Here is a 21,285-nt window from a genome sequence, read left to right on the forward strand (position 1 = left end):
AAAGTCTAATAGAGAACACATTACACTACAAGACAATCATGAAATAAAAACTAATTTTTAGACACCAAAATAATTAGTTGCAATAGTAACTAAATTAGATACCATTTTAAAAATTAAAAAGATTTGGTTTCTAAATTAGTTTCTATTTTTGCTAAATAGTTTATAAATTGATATCTAATTAACAAACAAATGTTTTTGCTACCAAATTTAGAAACTAAATAATTGGTAGCTAAAACATTGATTGCTAATTAAATACTAATTTAAAAACTATTTAACAATCATATAAACTAATTTAGAATTTTTTTTTTAGTTTTTAAAATAGTTTTTAATTTAGTTATTATTGCCACTAATTATTTTAGTCTCTACAAATTGGTTTTTATTTATGATTAGGAAAATTGAAAAAATAAATTTTGAATATGATGTTATTAAGTGAATTTATCTTTCATAAATTAGAAGATAAAGTTTAAACTGAATTTAAATTGATTTGTTGATAGTTGTAATCTCCAACAATAATAATGATTTTTTTTTAACAAAAATAAATGAGTGACCTATAAGTATAATAACTGTAAGTTAATAGAAGAAGATTAGTGTTTTGGAGGAATGAGGATGTTGGAAAGGAAGTTTAATCGAGGATGTTCCTAGCAAACAGTATAGCAACAACGTGGGGGATGGAAGCCCCGTCACGAGGTTGTCGACGGTGGTTGAGCCACGACTGTAGCATTCAGAAACAGCCAACGTGGCACAATCTGCCACCACAGATATGTCTCCATCACTAGCCCCACCTCTCTGCACCGCTTTTCCAGTTCTATAAATTCATTTACACTCCAATGCCCTTTTTACACTTCAGCTTTCCAAAAACTAGAAACACGAGTGGCTCGTTTTGTAACTTCTAAAGGACAAAACACACTACACACATCATGCACTTCTCCTTCTCCACCGCATTTTCCACTCTCTAGTACTCTACTCACACACACACTCACCACTATCCCTCTATTTTTTCTTCAACCTCACCACACATGGGAAGAGCTCCTTGTTGTCAGAAAGTGGGGCTGAAGAAGGGGAGGTGGACAGCAGAGGAAGATCAGATCCTGGCAAAATACATTCAGGCCAATGGAGAAGGTTCTTGGAGGTCATTGCCTAAAAATGCAGGTACACTACAAAAAATTTGTTTCATTCTTCAACAACTACTAATCAACTTGTCTTATTAATCAATTGCTTTCTTTCTTTCTGACTTGCATTACCAATTTTTTGAAGGATTATTGAGGTGTGGGAAGAGTTGCAGACTGCGATGGATTAACTATTTGAGAGCTGACCTTAAAAGAGGGAACATTTCGGCTGAAGAGGAAAACACCATCGTCAAGTTGCACGCTTCTCTGGGTAACAGGTTAGTTGGTGCTACCATGTTATTATACATAGTAAAATTAATTAAGCCTCAACTTTTTTTTAAGAAGCATTTATTGCGGTATTTCTGAGAATTTTTAAATCATTAATGATTCATTTTTATTGGTTAAAATACCCTTACTTAACAGACACGACATTCCAGTTTCATTTAACTGCATACCAGTATTAGTGATGGCACCAGTACCAACACTAAAAGACTAAAATACCCTCCTTTATTTTACCACAACCACCTTTGCCTGTCCCTGCCACACTTCTGGTCTTCACTGCACTCTAAAAGCATATGTTATTTAAACGTGTTTTTTAAATGTATTTTATATGTTTCAGAAATTCTATTTTAGAGATTTTATTTCTGGAAAATTTATTTCAAAAAATAATAATCTGAAAAACTTATTCTTGCATGTATTAAAAAAAATATTATTATTAATTTTATATTTTTTATAATATATAAAATTAATCTTATTTTGTTGAATGGAAAAAAAAGTCTCTGCATTTAAAGGTGAGTGATTGATATAATAGTAATATGATATAATAAGAAAAAAAATTAAAATATTAAGTATATATATTATTAGAATATCTGCAAATTATACTTTTGTTTAGTGTATATACACCGTAATCGTATAGTACATGATGTAGAAGGAAAGAAAGTGAAATTAGTTGCTTCTACGTCCTACACTCATTTATTTATAAGTTAGGTTAGGTGTGTACAAAAACAATCGTGGGTTAGTGTTGAGGAGAGAAACCGATGGTATAGTACAAAGGCCTATGTTTTGTTAGCTGTTTATAACATAAATTAAATGAACATATAAAGAACTATAAGCACAAAAATAGTATTTTCTTCAATAAAAATAATTTACATAGTCTTCAGTTTCGTATATTATTATTACTAGTAGGGAAAAAAACTTTTAACCCCTCTAAACTTTTTTTATAAATGAATATTCTAAACTTTAATATTTGTCTTAATTGATGTTTAAATTTTATCTTATCAACAATTAAACAGCTTAAACTTTAATTGTATCATATTGATCTTAAATTTATTTTTTTAAATAATCACCTAAAAATTTATTTTTATTATAATTATTTTCTAAAACTTATTATTTTTTTATAAATATTTTTTCCTAACAAATTTGAGTTGAATAAAAAGAATAAAATAAAATGCTAAGTATCTATTTAAAAACAAAAAAAATTTAAAGAATAATTGGAACAAAATTAAAATTTGTTGTGTTTATTTATAGATAGAAAAAAAATTGATATCAATTAAGACAAAATTAAAGTTTGAAATATCTATTTGTAAAAGGATAAGGTTTGGGGGTGTTAAATGTTGTTTTGAAAAGACATATTACAACACGTTAAGCCATTTTGAGTCATGTATTGGCCTTTTGACTTTTGAACCTCTCAGAAAATAGTATATATTATTTTTGTTCTTTAACTTATTTTAGTTGTATGATTGATTGAGAAGTACTTTTAATTTTTAATTAATTAAAATGTTTGTTTAATTTTATTGAAATATTTGACAAATAATTTTATTTAGTAATCTGTATTTTTTAAAATATTACTTTAAGTAGTATTATCCAAAAACTTTAATTAGTTTATCGCATTTTATTTCCTTCTTACCCGTAAAATGTTTTTCTTCTTTTTACTTTTTTTTACATAACGTAGGTTTCGTTATTTTTTATTTATTTAATTTTTTCTCTCTTTATAGGATTTTTTTCTATTATTTTTAGAACTTGCTGTGAAATAATCTACGTAACATTCTTTTAATAACAAAATATTACACTCAGATAATAACAAAATAATAATAATTATTAGTATTATAAATAAAATTTTGAAATATAATAATTATATAAAATAATAAAATTGTGAAATTATCAGAAAATAAGACAAATTTGTTACTGACAGCGTATAAAAATCTCTGCTGAAATGTTTAATACGACAGCTATGACCTTTTTGGACATTCCCTTTTACCCCTTCCCACTATAGAAACAACTTGTACACCCACTCTTAAAACATTTTTATAAAATAAATAAAATGGAGATATGGGGAATAGATAACATAATGTAATATTGAAGTGTTTAACTAGATATTTTTTCTAATTATATACTTAAAATAAGTATTTTTTTTCTTTATTAGTATTATTGCGTGAATGATGATATTTTAACAACCATGCATAGTATAATAATATAATTTTATAAAAAAATATTTTATTTATTTATTAAAATCATAATGTAACATTTTCCAATCATTATTTTCATATTGAAGGCCGTCCTTTAGAAAATATCTTGAGTAATTTAAAATTGTTTGTCTGTTTCATGTTATACGACAGTGAGCATTAAAAGCTAGTCCTTCTGTTCGAAGTGACAATCTCTTTTATGGTTGAGGGAAGGATCCAGAATGAAACATTTGTGGTTTCTCAATCTAACCTTCTTTACCAATAAGTATAAAATGAAGTAAAATATGTAATTTTAACGTAACATATAATATATTAGTAATTATGGAAAGAGATTGATTATCCATTATGCACCCACGTAAATAATAAAATTAGGGTTTTGGTGATTATAGGTGGTCTTTGATAGCAAGTCATTTGCCAGGAAGAACAGACAACGAGATTAAGAACTACTGGAATTCTCATCTGAGCAGAAAAATTTACAGTTTCCCAAGGATGGAGAAGCAACAAGGTGCAGGTGCCCTGGATCCACCTAAAGTGGTGTGTATTCCTCCCAGGCGAAAAGGTGGCAGAACAAGCCGTTGGGCAATGCAGAAGAACAAAAACTACACCCAAAATTCAGACAAACCCAAACACAGTTTCAGTGAACAGAATAGCAGTGACAGCAGAGTTCCGAAGGCAGCGGAGAGCGAGGGTTTGTTGAACGGCGTTAGGGAGTGGAAGGCGGCGGAGGTAGATGAAAAGTGTGAGAAGGAGAAAAGTGGCGGTGGGGAGGTGGTGGAAGTGTGTGAATTTGAGGGCATTGATGAGGGGAGTGGGGCGTTGGGCATTAGTGAGATGTTGGAAAGTTACTTGGCGGAAACATGTGGGGTTTGGGACATAAGTGAGGAGAGAGAGAGCAATGACGCAGAAGTGGTGGGTGTTGCTGATGCGTGTCCCAGCAAAACGAGGTCGTTCGATAGTAGCGTGAATAAACTGTGGGATTGGGAGAGCGTGATAGAGTTCGATAACATTTCTGAGTCCCAACTCATTTCTGAGCATTCCGATGAGAAAGATAAATTCCTCACTTGGCTGTGGGAGGACGATGATTGGGAAAGCGATGGCAACAAATTGGGAGAGACAGATTCGCAGATACAAAACGAGGTTGTTGATTGGCTTCTCTCTTGATTCCTCCAACCTTATTCAAATAGAATACACCTAGTGTTGGTGTTGCGTCACCCTCTTTTTCCCTTTTCCCAATTTCTATGCCCTAGCCTTCCAACAATTTCCACTGCTAGCTTCTTCATTCTGTAACGGCTACACATTTATTTTATTTTACATAATTAATTTATAGTACATAAATAAATTACATTTTTCTGTAGAGTTTTTCATCTTCTTTACAAAATAACTCTTATTTTACAATTTTAAAGTCTGGTATATTCCTTTTTAATAACTAATATGCGATCCAGATACCGTACTAATATACACCTCAACAATTTCATGTCCTTTAAATAATAAATAGGTTCATACTTTTGGACCATCTTTAAATTATAAATAAATACGAGTGTAAAGCGACATATGTAGCATATACCATATACAACAATAGCTCTGCAAATAACTGTTGTCAATGAATTCCACATTGTTACAGTGTTTTCAATAATTTTGTATATCCGTTAAATACTGTAAGAAGTAATATATTAAAATTAGTTCAAAGGACAAATATTATTTTGATGCAATGTTACTCATATTTTTTCGTGAAAGAAATGCATGTGCTGATAAGTTGATTAATTTATGATTTTTTCATGGAAAATCTTTTTATTGGTATAATAGACTTTCATCTTGTTTGTTTTTAGACTTCTTTATGAATAGGTATAGTCTATTTATGTATCGTTTTCGTTAACATATGAGTTTTGGTCTAATCTTCTATATTTTTGTATTTTTTTTTTCTTTTGTTTAATAATATTTTTTTATGTAATTACAAATGATTGTTATTATTTGAACTGTCAGTCTAGCTAAGATCTTAAGTTGGATAATAATGACTAACATAAAAAATTTTATTTAAAAAAAAAATAGTTTAAATTTATTCTCTCCTCATAGTCGGTGAAAATTATTTTTTCACTGATGCCATTACCTGTAGCCATTATATTTGCATTTATTGTTATATTAGGTCTCAATCAATAAAATGTACGACTTCACTTGTTTTTCGGCGACACATACAGTCTTTCCTGCATAATTTAATTTGTGTCAACATTTATCACTGTACATTTCGTTATCATAACAAAGAGTGCATGGAGAATTTTGGATAATTAAAGTTTAATAACTTTTATTAGTGTTAACTTTTGGTATTATTAAATTATAATAATTTTTTTAAAAATATTTATATAATATTATTCTTTTTACATGTTATAGTTTTTTTTTTTTAAAATCTATTTTTTAAAAAAATTCAAAATTATTTTTATAAAAAATATGAATTTAGATTTGGATTATATTTTTTTAATAATGTTATGAATGATACGATGTCGATCTTTAAATCATTATTGCGTCTAATTCAGATTATAAGTTATATACGATTTTGATACTTTAAATTATTGATGTTTAACCATAAGAAACTAAAAAGTCATGCAGTTTATTCTTAAACCATTCTATTATCTAATGCTCTAAAATTTGTCAAACATATTTATGTAAATTTCAAGTAGATATTTTTTTACTTATTGTAAAAAAAAATTAATGTTTCGCCTCTTAAAGGACAAAATGTTTTAGAAAATATTATTGTTTTTTTATTGTAATATTTTGTTATCTTATCTCTTGAACTTATATACTCCTCACCAATATACCAATTTTCAACTTGTTCGGGTTAATATTTGTAAACTATGGCGCCTATTATTGTTAAATATTTTAGAACTAATAATCGCTTGTTGAAAGATTATGTACCATCACAAATAAATAAATAGATTATTTAATTTGGTCCAAATTTTATACGAGTCAATGATCCACCATCAACCAAATGTTGAATCCTCATATATTTCATAACCTAGAATATTGTGATCTATACAAATTATTGGAACAAATTCCAAAAAAATCAAACTAGTTAAATCATAACATGACTAAAAGGAAAAACAATAATAAACACGTGGTATCCATTAAATAAAAGAAACACACTCCTAATTCTTTGTGTCTCTACATAGACCCAAGATTCGTTTTGAAGGTTCTAGTTAGAATCTTTGTAAACTTTTTTTACTACAATAATTATTAAAATAAAATTTTAAAAATAAATAAGAAATAACATTTAAAAATAGTATTTATATAGGTTTTTAGGTATCAGCAAATAATAATAAAGGAGACTAAAATATTATAGCATAGTATGAATGATTTATGGTCATCATAATTTCTATAGGTTGTCAATTTTTTATTTCACCAATAATTTTTTGGGAAAAATTGTATTTATCTCTTCTGAATCTTCTATTTTTTTTTAAGTCAAACTTCTTCTAAATTTTAAATAAATATTCACATTTTTTAATAGAATGAAATTTATATTTTTATTTTATTTCAAAGAAGTTACACAAACACTATTCTTTTGTTTTTAAGGTTTCAAACTCATATATTTTGTAGGAGGCATTAAATAAGATGTGAGACTCATTATATTTTTTATTTTTAATAAAATTTACTCAATGAAAAAGTGTATTGAAAGGGTGCTATATAATATTTATAATATTTTTTAAAAATATAATTTTATTAAAATAATATGTAAATGTAAACTAAGTTGATATGTGTTACGAAACTAATTTTATATTCAAAATTTATCATAAAGATTACTTGTATTAATATGTATTTTAATTATTAGTATTTTCCTGAAGAAATATGGGGAAATTATTTTATAACCTTATGAAATAATAGTCTTTTAAACAATAATACAAAATGTAAAACAATAAATAAATACAAATTAAACAATTATTCAAATAAAAAATGTATTAAAAATAGTGAAGAGCTTAAAACATATAAGTATGTAATTAAGAAAAGTATCATCAATTAGTTAATTTTAATTCTATATATTTTCATTAAAAGTACATGGTAGTTCATTTATAATCACTAGTTGATATAATTTTTACAAAAATTACTGTAATTTACTACAAGAATACACATAATTGAAGACAATGAGACATGACAATCAAAATGCGGACTATGTTAGAGTCGGTCATAAGGACTTTAAATTGACTTGAACAATGTTTGAAGAGAAAAAAATTAAGGTAAGTAGATGCTAGTTTGAGAAAGACAAGCTAGGGTCTGATAGTTGCTTATGTTATGAAATTGATAGGGTCTAACTAGGACTAGACCGTCTCATGTATGTAGGTAAGGAAGGGCTTGAAGTCATCGTTAATTTGGGTGAGTTTGGTGGGGTCTAGCTAGAGTTAGATCGTCTCATGCATGTATCATAGGGAGGGCTTGACATTCGCTTATGTGGTCAGTTTGTTATGGTCTAGCTAGACAGACAATAAAATTATTATTTAATCACTTGTTAAAGTGAACACAAATATATGTTAGTCAAGTGATTTAGTTTAGTTGTAAATTTGCGTCTAACTTGATCTTTTGAATTGGAAGAGTTCAAAATAAATTAAGTGATCAAATATGTCTATTTGATTATAGTTGTTCTAAGTTTTCTTTAAGAAAATCATTTTATGATTTATCAAACAAAACCTATTGAAAAATATTTGTAAAAAACTATCTACTTAAGCTCACCTTTCTTAATGAACCCTCTTAAGTCAAACATGCATCAAATGTCGTCTGTCATATAAAAGAATCACAGTCTAATTTTTAATTAGAATAAATAAGAAAATACCTTGACAAATGATTCAGAGAAGTGTGTTTAACATGACACATCCGATGAAAGATTTTTAGTCTGATTGTTTTACAAACCAAATATTAACATTATCAATAAAATGATTTATGTGATTTTTTTAAAAAAATAATTAAATAATAATTCAACCCTTCTCTCTTGTGATCTTTTTTGTTTTTCACGTGTATTTTCTCTCTTTCTTATCTCCTTTATTTCGCAGGTCATTGTCATCTGCACCAATCTAAGTAGGAGAGTTACGGTGAGAATACGAATCTAAACGCTTTTATTAAAAAGTATTTAAAACTAAGTATTGGTTTTACATTTGTATTTAGTGGTTAGGCGCAATAACTATGGTATGATCACTTGGTAAAACAACACACAAATATACTAATATAGTGATTCAATTGAGTTACAAAATGTGTGTTGATCATACTAGCAGAGTTGAGAATAAAATAAGTCTTCAAATATAACTCCTTTGATCCTACTTGGCATGAGATGTTGAGCATACACCTTTTGTATCTTATTGGACAAAACTTGTTCAAAAATATTTATGAAAAATAAATCTTTCTAAGTCTACTTTTTTTTAATAAATCAATTTAGTTCAAACTTGTATCAAATATAATTTATTTAAACTAAAACATTATCTTAATATGGTCTTTCAAATGAATTTATTGTAATTTTCTTAAATACATGAAAAAGCTCGTTAACAAATGCTCTTCCACCCGTATATATAACACTAATTTCACTTTAAAATTGGAATTTGAAAGATGTAAGTTATATTAGGAAATAAAATCAAAATTTAATTTATCAGTTATCTTTTATTTGGTATTGAATGATTTAGAACTATCTTGTATGATTCATAATGTGCTTTAACATCAAAAAATTTATGGGACCATATTCTAATTCGTTTGAAACTATCTTTGAAGTAAATTTATTTTACTTTTTTTAGTCGTGGATTCATTATATAATTAATTATGTCTCATTTTAACTTTTTTAACTCGGAACTAAGTTTTTGGGTGTGTTGTGTGCATCTCCCCTAAACCATTTTTGAGTGGAAAATTCTTCATGCACCTCCATATAAGAAGTAACATGATGATTTTACTCTTTTGTTATTTTTTTCATTGAGCACATCTCCAACTTTCATTGCCGGAGCAACCGTCCACCTTCGGTGCTACCAGTGTAACAACTTTCCACCTCAAGTTTTGTAGTGCTTACCTTCATCATCTAAATTATATTCTTGATTACACAATTCATAATACAAATTAATAAATTTAATGTCTTTTAGATTTTAAAATTTGGAACTAGAATTGTGAATTGTAAAAATCGGAATACAAATTTGTGTTTATACAATTTAGAATGCAAATTTTGTACTCCAAGTTTTACAAATCGAGATTTAAAATTTTGTATTCCTAATTAGAATTCAAAATATAAATTTTGCATTCTAAACTATAAAATTCATAATCAACAATATCAGTACGTTTAGAAATATAGGAGTAGTACAGGAAGAATTTGACAACTTGAACGTGTAAACTTGGCCCATGTTAGTTGGCACATTTTACCCGCATAAAGTCTCCCTGGCCTGTCTCACGCGTGCTCCTGCAAAACCCAATTTTTCATGACTGATATTGTTCCACATTTATCTAAAGTCATTTTGCAATTTTTTTGTTTACTTAAATAATACTCGTCCTTTTTGTTAACCACTCTTGTCTCTTTCATCTTTTCATTTACTTTATTCATAACAAACACCTATGTCTACCTGGAAAAAATATCACAATGCTTAAACCCTTTTATTACAACTTAAGTTCCATCTAACAACAACCTCAACTATATTAACATTCGCAACTTCAGCAGTGGAATCATGGTAATTACTGGGAGAGGATAGTACATTTAACCTTTTTATCTCTATTATTGTACCTATGCCCTTGTGCAACATGAAAGTGAGTAAACTTATAAATTACAGGGTACAACCAACAAAAATCCACAAGGGACTTAGTTTGTTCATCAAGCAAAACTTTGAACAATGTTTGACCCAAAGTGTTCTCAAATTCAACTGCAGGATGAAAAATTTTAAGTTGAAAAAATCGATAAATATACCAAAATTCGTTTACATCAACAAATTAAAAAATGGGTAATCCCATCAAATGTCTAAATTAGTAACACATATTTATGCCACATTAAATAGTTTTTTAATATCTAATCATGTTAATATATAAATTAAGGGATGATTATTTATATTACTCTAAAACAAAACAAAAAAACATTAATAATATTTCTAAAAATGAGCATTAATAAATGAATTATTTAAGTAAATATTTTTATAATTAAAGTAGACATAATGTATAAAATGTGAATATTGATATTAATAAATGAAATATTGTTATTGGAGGGTTTGATATTGTGTTTTTTAAATATTTTATTCTTCTATTTTAATTATATTTTAATTATTGAATTAATATTTCTAAGTAATTGGTAAAAAAAAAAAATGAAATATTGCTATATCCCACGTATACGTACTTGTTGTGAATTCACTAAATAAAAATAAGAGTCCAATTAATTAAAATGCATGAAAAAGTATAATTTTTAAAATGATTACATATGACAAACTTATTCAAAACTCACAGTAATAATTCTAAAAATTCAATTAGAATTATTTTATTGATTGAAGGAATAAAAATCTTTAAATTAACAAAAATAATTCTAAAAAAATCATAAAATTATAAAACCGTCGCCGAATACAGATACATATATTGTATTACTATCATGACGTGTCTTTTGCACGTGGCTCAGATGTCTGGATATGGACACGGTGTTCCTCTCAAAGATTGCCACGTCAACGACGAGACGTCATAGATAAGAAGGTAGAATGATGTGGTAGCACCGCGAGGAATGCGAAATGCAAAGGCCAACGACGAGTTTAATTACAAGAGACGCAATAAAAGGGTGCCACGTGACCAATACGGTACCGATACACTTATTGCTTCAAACGGGTTTCGTATAAAACCCTGCACGTGTCTAAGAAGTTGAGCTGAAATCGAGAAGAGGGAAAAAGACCACGAAGAAGAAGATGGAGAAGTATCAGATCTGGTGCAGTAGAATAGCGTTGGGAGCTTTTGCGTTTGCGCTGCTGTTTCTATCTGCCTCTGCAGACGACGTCGTTGTGCTCTCGGAAGAAAACTTCGAGAAGGAAGTTGGTCTGGAGAGAGGAGCTCTCGTTGAGTTCTACGCTCCCTGGTAACTTACAATCTTCTCGATCTCTTCCCCGCTGTTTCTATTAGCTATTTCTCTTCCATTTTTTTTTAAATTATTAGGTATGGTTTTTGTTAACGGATTCCAGTGTTTTTTTTTTTTTCGTTTCGTTCCGATCGCATGTGTTCTTTGCGTTCAACGTTTCTACTTGTCGTTTTACTTTCTATTGGTTTGTAGTTAGTTAACGATTTGTAGATGATACAACACGAAGCAGTTTTGACTTTTGATGGAATTTGGTTCCTCTAGATTCTATTAAGCATTGTCCTTCAGTTTAGTTTGTGAACTTATTTTTGAAATTAATAAATTAAATTAAATTAAAACTACTATTGGGCTTTATTTAGATTCTACTAATTTATTAATGGTTGACTATAATTAGAGGATAATATCCCCTGTAATTATATGAAATTGGTCTTTGAATCACGATTCCGTTTCTAAAATAACTTTTAAACATGATGATTAAAATTCTAATTCCAGGTGTCAGTTTTTGCCTTGTCTCACGTGCTAAATGGACACTTGTAGAAGTTGTAAACAAAGTATGAAGGTTATAGGAATGTTATAGTGTTAAACCGTAAGTTTGTGTACCTTGGTTTACGATAAAGATTATGTGTCTCAATGTGGGTTTTTTTTGGCTAAATAGAAGCTATGTAATATATATTCTTTTGATTAAATTAAAAAAAGACATATACAGGGAAGAGGAGATGGTATCTTCTTAACAGGGGGGAGGGGGCTAAAAGAAAATAGAGAAAACCGCTAATTACTATCCTTCAAAACAGGTTACACATCAATGTTCCCAAACGACATATGTTCATAAAAAACTTCATGGGTAGAAACCCTGTCCAAAACTCTGAAACAAATGGTTTTGATCAATCATTCTATGTTTAAAACTTCGTGAGAATAACCTATTCACTCTACTAATTACTGAGGGATTTCCTTATGTTATGTTGTACACTACGTTCTGAATACGATCTCTCCCTCTTTTGTCATTATAGGTGTGGACACTGCAAAAAGCTAGCTCCAGAATATGAAAAGCTTGGAAGCAGCTTCAAGAAAGCCAAATCTGTTTTAATTGGGAAGGTCAGCACCATGGTGTTTCTTTCAAAACTTTGAATATCGTTTGCATTTTTTCTGTCTTTTAATTTCTTTTGTGGTATTTTCTGATCTTCAGTCATTTTGTCTATTTATGATTGTCTGTGTGTGGTAATTTATTGATAGTCTCTCTTAGTGTGGTATGAAGCATGTTCATCTTACGTACTTCTTATCGAAGAAGTCTAAGCTAAACTTTAACATTTACTATATAATTATTCGAATTATCTTTTCTACTATATATAGATAGAGAGATAGAGAGAGACACACACACAAAATCAAAATGGATAGTCAAGATTAGATTTCAGTAAAACAATCTTAACCATTCATGTATAGTTATATATAATAAAAGATTAGTTCACCTCTCACGCCCACTATATATTCATCCAATCCTCCAGGTCAACTACCACACACACACCTATTAGTCTTAAACTATAACTAGGAGGGGTAGGAACATCCATAAAATTCTTCATACTTTGTGAATGTGCTTGTATGTTTTTATTGTTTGCCCTTTCTCAACGACAATTCAGGAACTTCATTACTCGTTAAGTTGACATTAGCTTACTTCTTAATGAACTATAGGTTGACTGTGATGAGCACAAGAGTTTGTGCAGCAAATACGGAGTCTCTGGGTACCCAACAATTCAGTGGTTTCCAAAAGGATCTCTTGAACCCAAAAAGTGAGGAGATCTTGGCTATTGGAATATAACATTCAAATGATTTTTCGTCTCATTTCATGGTTGTTTATCTTTCTATCATAACTTTTTCATTCAATACTTTATTTTGGAAAATCACCACAGGTATGAAGGGCCACGCACTGCTGAATCACTTGCTGAGTTTGTAAATACAGAAACAGGTACTGTTTAAGGTTTTTGAAACCTTGTGCTATAATATCTTTAAAGGAAAAGGCATTGTGATGTTAAGATGTCTGTGTAACTTCTTAGGAAACGTAGTATATGGAATTGGACATATCAGGAGTTAGACATCTTGCACCAGCTTTGAAAAAATGAAAGTATTTTCATGTAGGACAGACTTACAAACTCACTAACTTTTAGGTTTCATTTATACCTTAGAAGAACATTAGTGTACACACTTTCCCTAGATTTTTTTAAGCTTTTATGGTGATGTTGGAGATAGAAATCATCAATATTAGGTCTTCCCTGTGTCTTTTCTGTGCTTCTGCCTTGCAATTTATATGGGTTCCTAACCGGAAAATATGCTTACAGGAACAAATGTGAAGATTGCTACAGCTCCTTCCAATGTAGTGGTCCTAACACCTGAAAATTTTAATGAGGTTGTCTTGGATGAAACCAAAGATGTCTTGGTTGAGTTTTATGCACCATGGTACTCAGCAATAATTTTCGTTTGTTTCTATTTTTATCATTAACTCGTGCTTTGATTACATTAGTTTACATTACAGAGTATTTGAAAACTCTCATATACTGCTAGATCTAATAAATTTTACGATTCTGCTAGGTGTGGACATTGCAAAAGTCTTGCTCCCGTAAGTATATCTTTAAGGATTTCATGTTGTCAATTTAAGGTTGGGGCCTTTAATTTCTCTGAAGCCAATAATATGAAACCTGACTATGCTCTTTTTACCTTCAGACTTACGAGAAAGTTGCCACAGCATTTAAATTGGAGGAAAATGTAGTTATTGCAAATCTGGATGCTGATAAATATAGGGATCTGGCTGAAAAGTGAGTTTTATTTATCTGATCTATTTTCTAAGTTGTGTTTGTTCTGACAAATCAAACTTTAGAGGCGAGGACCAGTAGAAGTGAACTTACTTTTAGAGGTCCTAGACTGTTGGTGCTTGTTTCATAGTGCTCGTTCGCAGTTGCCTCTTTTTTCCTGTTCTAATGTGATGATATATGAATCGTTACCTGTTTAGCGAATACATTTCGGTGTAATTCAGATAGGGGGGATTTGATACGATATAGCAAGAAAAAACAGTATAGGAGCTGAAACAGATAGATGTGCTAACACTCTGCTAATGAGGTCGATACATGGCTAATGTGATTACAGTGGTTACGAAAACAAAAAACATTAAGCGAACAGTAAAGGTTGAAGACTACTACATGAATAATTGAAGTTTGCTGGACTAATATGTATGCAGGTACGATGTGAGTGGATTTCCTACCTTGAAGTTCTTCCCTAAGAGCAATAAAGCTGGTGAAGAGTACGGAGCTGGAAGAGACTTAGATGACTTTGTGGCTTTTATCAATGAGAAATCTGGAACAAGTCGAGATGGAAAAGGACAACTTACTTCCCAAGTTAGTGAATTCACATCAATGAGGAAAAGCTAGAGTTTTGTTTTGTTTTATCTTTAGGTGGGAGATGGAAGTTAAACTTGTTGCATTTGGTATTTCTGTGTAGGCTGGTATAGTAGAAAGCTTGGATGTATTGGTGAAGGAGTTTGTAGCTGCCAGCGATGAAGAGAAGAAATCCGTGTTTACCCGAATGGAAGAAGAAGTTGAGAAGCTTCAGGGTTCAGCCTCAAGGTAAATATTCTAGAAAAACATAATATTTTTAAGTGACATGCTTTTAATTATGTCATTTAGAGAATAGCTTAATTTGTATTACTGTGTTGCATATATTCTAGAAAACATCATACTCTAGAATATTACTGTATTGCATATATTCTGTAATATTTGCTCAAAATAAGAAAACTATATGAAATAATCTAATTAACCTTTTTATGATCAGTCACGGGAAGATTTACTTGAAAGCTGCCAAGAATTACTTGGTAAAAGGTTCCGATTATGCTAAGAACGAAATCCAGCGCCTACAGCGCATACTTGACAAGGTAATATTAGTATTCCTCTTCGTTAATACTTGATAAAGTAGAATCACAATTAATTTTTTCTCATTGTGAAGCTAATCCAAACATGTTATATTGTTCAATTTTCAAGTCTTCCATGAGAATCACCTTGTTTTCTCGAAATAATTGTTTTGCAATAATTAAATTTGATCGTAAAGTGAGATGAAAAATTGAAGGTATAATCGGGCTACTCACTTGCTTGTATCGATTGATTGATGCAGGCTGTTAGCCCTGCAAAGGCCGACGAGTTAACTACAAAGAAAAATATCCTGTCTACGTATGCTTGACTCAATGGTGCAATTAACTATCTTTCTCGGAATCCTGTGATATCCACCGCGACTCCTGGTGAGACTTTGATATCGACAATGCTGGGAGATATTCAACATGCAGTCTTGTAGTGCTTAATTTGAGTCTGTGTATCATCGAGACCCTATCTTGTTTGGGGGTGAAAGATTACCATTCTTCGCCCCCATCTTATTATACCTGCGCGATTTCAAATTTTGGGGGACTACTTTTGTCTTTTACCTTGACCTTCTTTAGTTATTTTGATGGTAGCCGTAAATTTTTTACGCTTATATAGCCATGTCAATTATCCATTCGATTATTCTGCTCAGTTTTCTCATAAACAATCCTCAATTATATTAAAATAAACTAACGAAATCAATATTAATAAGGTAAGGTAAAATTCCGAAGCAATACAACTATTTACTACTTGGAGCTGGGTATAGGAATGGGCTAGCAAAAATCCCATAAGATAAAAAACCATCCAACACTTTTTCGGCCAAAGCTAACACAAACAACCATCCCGCATTGGAGACGCTGGATTGACAAATCCTCCAATGTGGCAAAATTAACATTAGGAACACCCTTTGACTAAAAACCCCGCAAGCGACTTAACACAAGTCCTCATTCTTCAGTACTCTCTCTCATCAACCAGAGATTTCATATATGAGCATGATCTTTCCTCGGGATCTATGTTAGGAGCAGGGTCTTGATTAGAACCAAAAGGCAGGTCCAACGATGCAGAGGATGGTTGTGTTCTCATCTGCACAGATCTTAGAAGTGCAGCTCTTCTCAAGTCAGCTGAGTGGCATATGTCGCTTGGAGATGATGGGAAGCGACCTTCAGAATCTGACCCTCGCTGACGAGGCTGGGGGCAAGTAGCAGCGGAAACGGTGGAGCCATGAGAAGCATTTGAACTTGAGTAAGGTGCCGAAGATAATACATTCTGCGGTTTTTGGTGCCTGTGTGGAGAAGAAACTGGACTACTGGGAAGACTGTCGGGCTGGGATGAGCAACTGTGCACAGGAGTCTCACAAAACCTCAAGTCATCGGAATCTTCTGACAAAGGTGAGTATTGTAAAGATATATCATCTCTGAAAATAAGTTCAACAAAAGAATTTTTTGTAAACGTTCCTAATCATTGGGTAATAAAAATAATAAATTTTAACAACAGATTACCCAGCTGTTCAAGTTTTGTGTCAAATATGTCTTTTTCAATTTTCAAACCATCAAACTAAGCAAAAGAAAATCAGATAAAAAAACAAAACAACTCTTTTTTTTCGGTCCTTAATTTTAACCTCTGAACTACACCATTAATATACTTATATTGCTTTTCTAGTTATACCCTCATAAATTTCGATTATTTTCTAGTTATTTGATTAATCTGCTAGTATTTTCTACACATGATAAGATGGAATTTTTTGTGTTGGACATGTTGAATATGTTAAATACTGCATTTATGATATAATAAACCCATATATATCTAATTGACTATGAATGATCTAAGTGCAGGCTTTTTAATAAGAACTTTATAAAGCCGTCTACGGTCATGTTTATTATAATATTTGAATATAACCATAAACTAAGATACACACCGTGTGGAAACACATGATCTTATACATTATGTACCAATTATTCAAGAATATAGGACATGAAACAACAAATATAGGGTTAGCAACAATAATGATCATACGTGATCATTTTTACGGGCGTGTACGTATACATTCGAAAATATTTTCAGTAGATTTTGAATCATATAAAGACGGGAAAATGTTTAAGGATATATACTGCAAGAGAAATCAAGCAGCATGTCTATGGACCAGATCCATTTCACAGTTTATTGATCCTGCTGGAAATCTACCAAAGAAATCTAGTCAATACCCTGCAAACTAGAGCTACTTGCTAGTTCAATCTTTGTTCCCCCCTCCACAAAATAAAAATAGCCATGCATGATTCCATGGTTTATTTGTAGTTTTTTTATTTTTTTGAACCAAAGATACGCATAGTTGAGTCTGTCCAGAGGCAAAGTAGTGAGGGGGTTTAGGGTTTAGGCAAAGTAGTGAGGGTGCGTTCGACCATGAAAATGACAAAAATTCCATGGTCTATAAGGTTATGTTTAAAGAGCACCAAGTGAAGAGAGTAATATTACCAAACTAGATATAATAGGTTTGCATGAGAGAAAATGATAAATGAATGTGTTAGTGTCCAAATGACCATTTGACTAGACACAAACAAGGGCCTTCTACCCATTTCAGGTTTGGGGTTTCTTTACCAAGAAAACAAAAATGAGAAAAATTTTAGTAATCCTATTCCTGTATTATTCTGGTACCAAAGGGCTCCTCATGCTCAACACTTAATGCACATAAACACTAGTTTGATTGACACCACCCCCGAAAAAATATATATCATAATGGCATGCACCACTACAGGTGAAAATTAATTTTCAAACTCAAGATCTGCAATTAGAGATACCAAGAGTACTATCTGCTGTATCTATCAATGGCTAAATGATGATTTTAAGAAATTTAACCGAACTCTGACATATAATGGAGAGAAGAAGAACCACAAAAGTAATAAGGAAGATGAAAACAGTATAATTTACACAAGATTTCAAAAGCCAGCCTACACTACCAAACCAAAACATGTACATTAAATGCAATAATGCAACTGACAATAATTCATATCCAGAGCAATTAGAAGTTTGCTCCTACATTACACAAGTACTATTAATATCCAACTGTTACTGCTGAAATGCATCAAAATAAACCTCAACCATAGAAATAGCTATTCATAAAACTCAAAGAGTGAATACTTCTTTCACAGAAAAGTACTTATGATGTTACCTGAAAGAGAACATGCTTTCAGACCTTGCCGGAGATTCCATGAGATTATCAGGAAGTGAATCCCCAACTGTCAATCCATTGAGACTAGATGCCATTATCTGGGCACAGAAACAATAAATGTAAGTTACTCTAATTTAATCATAATTTCATTCGACTGCAACAAAAACAAGCACGAAAATAAAATATTAAAACCGAACGGTATGAACTCAAACAAATATCTGTGACAAAATCAAGCACATGTTCTAACAAAAAATGCACCTTTTTATGTTGTGTTTTGCCATACAAAACAAGTAATACGTAATTTACAAAAAAGACGCTCGAGACAAGTCTTTCAAATCTAAAAGATACTTAAAAAAAAGCCATTTATTCATAAATTAAATCGAGATTCACAAACATATATTGAAAAAAATACAGTTAGAAAGGGCAGAAGATGAAAGCACCATGGCTGGACATTTCACAAAGATAACTGCAAAATGATTAAAAAGTCTAACTTAGTGAAAAACAGACAAAGAAAAAAACAATTAAGAAAAAGGTTAGTGTAAAAACATTAAAATAAAGGAAGAAATAATAAAACGACAAAAGGGGGAAATTAGACAATGATGTGTGTAACCTCGCTTAGGTAACGTTTGTGGGAGCGAAGATTGTCGAGGTAAACTTCCTCTTCGGGATCTCTGGTGCGCTTGGCACTGGGCGAGGATGTTGAGGGTGACCCTCCCAAATTGGAATCAGAACCCATTGTTGAGACCAACTCATCTAAACCAAGGATTTCTCTTTGGGGTGGGAAAAATGCTGAAACCCTAATTATTGAGCAGAAAAGGCTTACGCTTCGCTTTCGGTCTTCCGTCACAGTGAAACATAGCAGTATCAGAGTTGGTTTGCTTTCAAGGCCTCAGAAAAACGATCGGAGGGAAATCTAATATGTTTTCTTCGCTCCACTTTATAATCGTAGACGCGCACCTTATTCCCGACACGTGTTGCTACACACTTTTTTTTCATCAAACTCTCTTTTTATTCCCTATGTTTAGCATAATACAAATATTAATTCTCAAAGATTATTCATCGTAGACACACGTTAATATTATCTATATGATATAAAAAATCATTAAGTTTAAAGAAATCCATAAACAAATGGTATGTCTTCGAATTATCTCCGATTGAGGAAAATGTGAGAAAAAATCATCTTGTACTTCGTGATTTTGCATTCAATTTAATATACACTTAACACAATTAGTTTAACAAAGCAAATTAATAAAAATAATTTGATATATTAGAATAACATTTTTACCTTAAATTCCAATAACTAACAGAAACAGAAGCTCGATTGTGTTTGTTTATCCGCATTTTTCTCATTTACTTCATTTTCTCATTTACTTCACTTTTACGATGATAAAAATTTAACATATATACAGAAAAAAAAATTGTGAATCGAAATTGAAAAGAAAAAAATTGATTGTAAATAGTTATTGAAAATGAATGTTATTTTATTTGATATGAAAATGTGTAAGAGTATACTATCTTTTTATTCTTTATTTTATGTGATATGAAAATGTGTAAGAGTATTTTGTTTTTCTCTTGTTGTTTTAAAATAATGAATTAAGAAAAGAATGAGGAGTCATAGAAAAAATTATATTAATATTAATTTACTTTTTTTAAAAAAATTCATATAAAATGACAAAAATACTTAATTGTATAATATAAAATGAGATATATTAAATAAGAATAAAATTGGAAAAGAAAATATTAAAAAAAAGGTTATTATAAGAAATTCACTTTATATATATAGATATAAATAATATTTATTATTAGTTTTGGTTTTAAATACAATCACATAAAATTGATTTTATGTAAATATTGTATGTAGAAGATAATTCTTTGAAAAGTGATTATCCTTAACTTTTATTGCAAAGACCAATGGAAATTGTCTTCGGAAATCATTTCTTACATGTTTTTTCATATTTCGTACAAGTTCATTCTTATTATAAGAACGTTTTTACCAATATTTTTTCCGATAATCATAATATCTGAATTAATTTTTTTCAGCATATTATTAACTTATAACCATGTTTAATTGCAAATATAAATATAATTTGCTTGAACAATATTCCTCGAAATATTACAAGTACACTTTTTAAATAATGACTTAAAACTATTTAATGTCATTCAAAATTTCTAAAATAAATATCCCACAATTGAATAAAATATAGTTTCATCATAAAAGATCACAAAATATAAAGTTATTAAATAAAAGATAGACAAATTCAACTAAAATGATCATAAAAGTGTATCAATATTTTCAACTAAAAGGTTATTTTGGTATTTTAATATGACCTTCACAAATTTTAATCAAATTCAAGTCTCCATTTCTAATTTGTAGTTTCTAAAAAGTAAAATTGATTCAATAGTAACAAATCATTTATTTTAAAAATATATATGAATTTGCAATTCAGTTTATTCAATTTAAATTCTTACATCAAACATTATCACTATCTATACACACTAATCTAAAAATATGTGCATTAGAAGAGAATTACACAATGTTAGAAAGTGATATTTCTCTAGTGAGTATGTCTCAAACATGTCACTATTTCACTACCAAAAACCAAAATTAAGGTAAACAATAAAAATATTATCTATT

General features: G+C 30.2%; 3 protein-coding genes across 3 annotated transcripts; 2 read left to right on the top strand and 1 right to left on the bottom strand.

Annotated features, from left to right (window-relative positions):
* Positions 1–838: 838 nt before the first annotated feature.
* On the top strand, positions 839–4,924 carry LOC137830216 (uncharacterized). Its single transcript, XM_068637408.2, has 3 exons — positions 839–1,149; positions 1,255–1,384; positions 3,958–4,924. The coding sequence occupies exons 1-3, from the start codon at positions 1,017–1,019 to the stop codon at positions 4,727–4,729; spliced, it is 1,035 nt and encodes a 344-aa protein (XP_068493509.2). The 5' UTR covers positions 839–1,016; the 3' UTR covers positions 4,730–4,924.
* Positions 4,925–11,197: 6,273 nt separating this feature from the next.
* On the top strand, positions 11,198–16,100 carry UNE5 (thioredoxin family protein). The gene is made up of 11 exons (XM_068637411.2): positions 11,198–11,603; positions 12,608–12,692; positions 13,284–13,381; positions 13,502–13,557; positions 13,928–14,045; positions 14,178–14,205; positions 14,310–14,401; positions 14,821–14,977; positions 15,081–15,205; positions 15,411–15,510; positions 15,747–16,100. Exons 1-11 carry the CDS (start codon positions 11,437–11,439, stop codon positions 15,810–15,812), a joined length of 1,092 nt encoding a protein of 363 aa, XP_068493512.1. The 5' UTR covers positions 11,198–11,436; the 3' UTR covers positions 15,813–16,100.
* Positions 16,101–16,139: 39 nt separating this feature from the next.
* LOC137830220 (pollen-specific LRR extensin-like protein) lies at positions 16,140–19,631 on the bottom strand. The gene is made up of 3 exons (XM_068637413.2): positions 19,261–19,631; positions 18,651–18,748; positions 16,140–16,901 (listed from the first exon to the last, which is right to left on the bottom strand). The coding sequence occupies exons 1-3, from the start codon at positions 19,384–19,386 to the stop codon at positions 16,439–16,441; spliced, it is 687 nt and encodes a 228-aa protein (XP_068493514.1). The 5' UTR covers positions 19,387–19,631; the 3' UTR covers positions 16,140–16,438.
* Positions 19,632–21,285: the final 1,654 nt, after the last annotated feature.

This window comes from Phaseolus vulgaris, chromosome 7 (assembly GCF_051622355.1).
Source record: "Phaseolus vulgaris cultivar YP4 chromosome 7, ASM5162235v1, whole genome shotgun sequence".
NCBI lineage: Eukaryota > Viridiplantae > Streptophyta > Magnoliopsida > Fabales > Fabaceae > Phaseolus > Phaseolus vulgaris.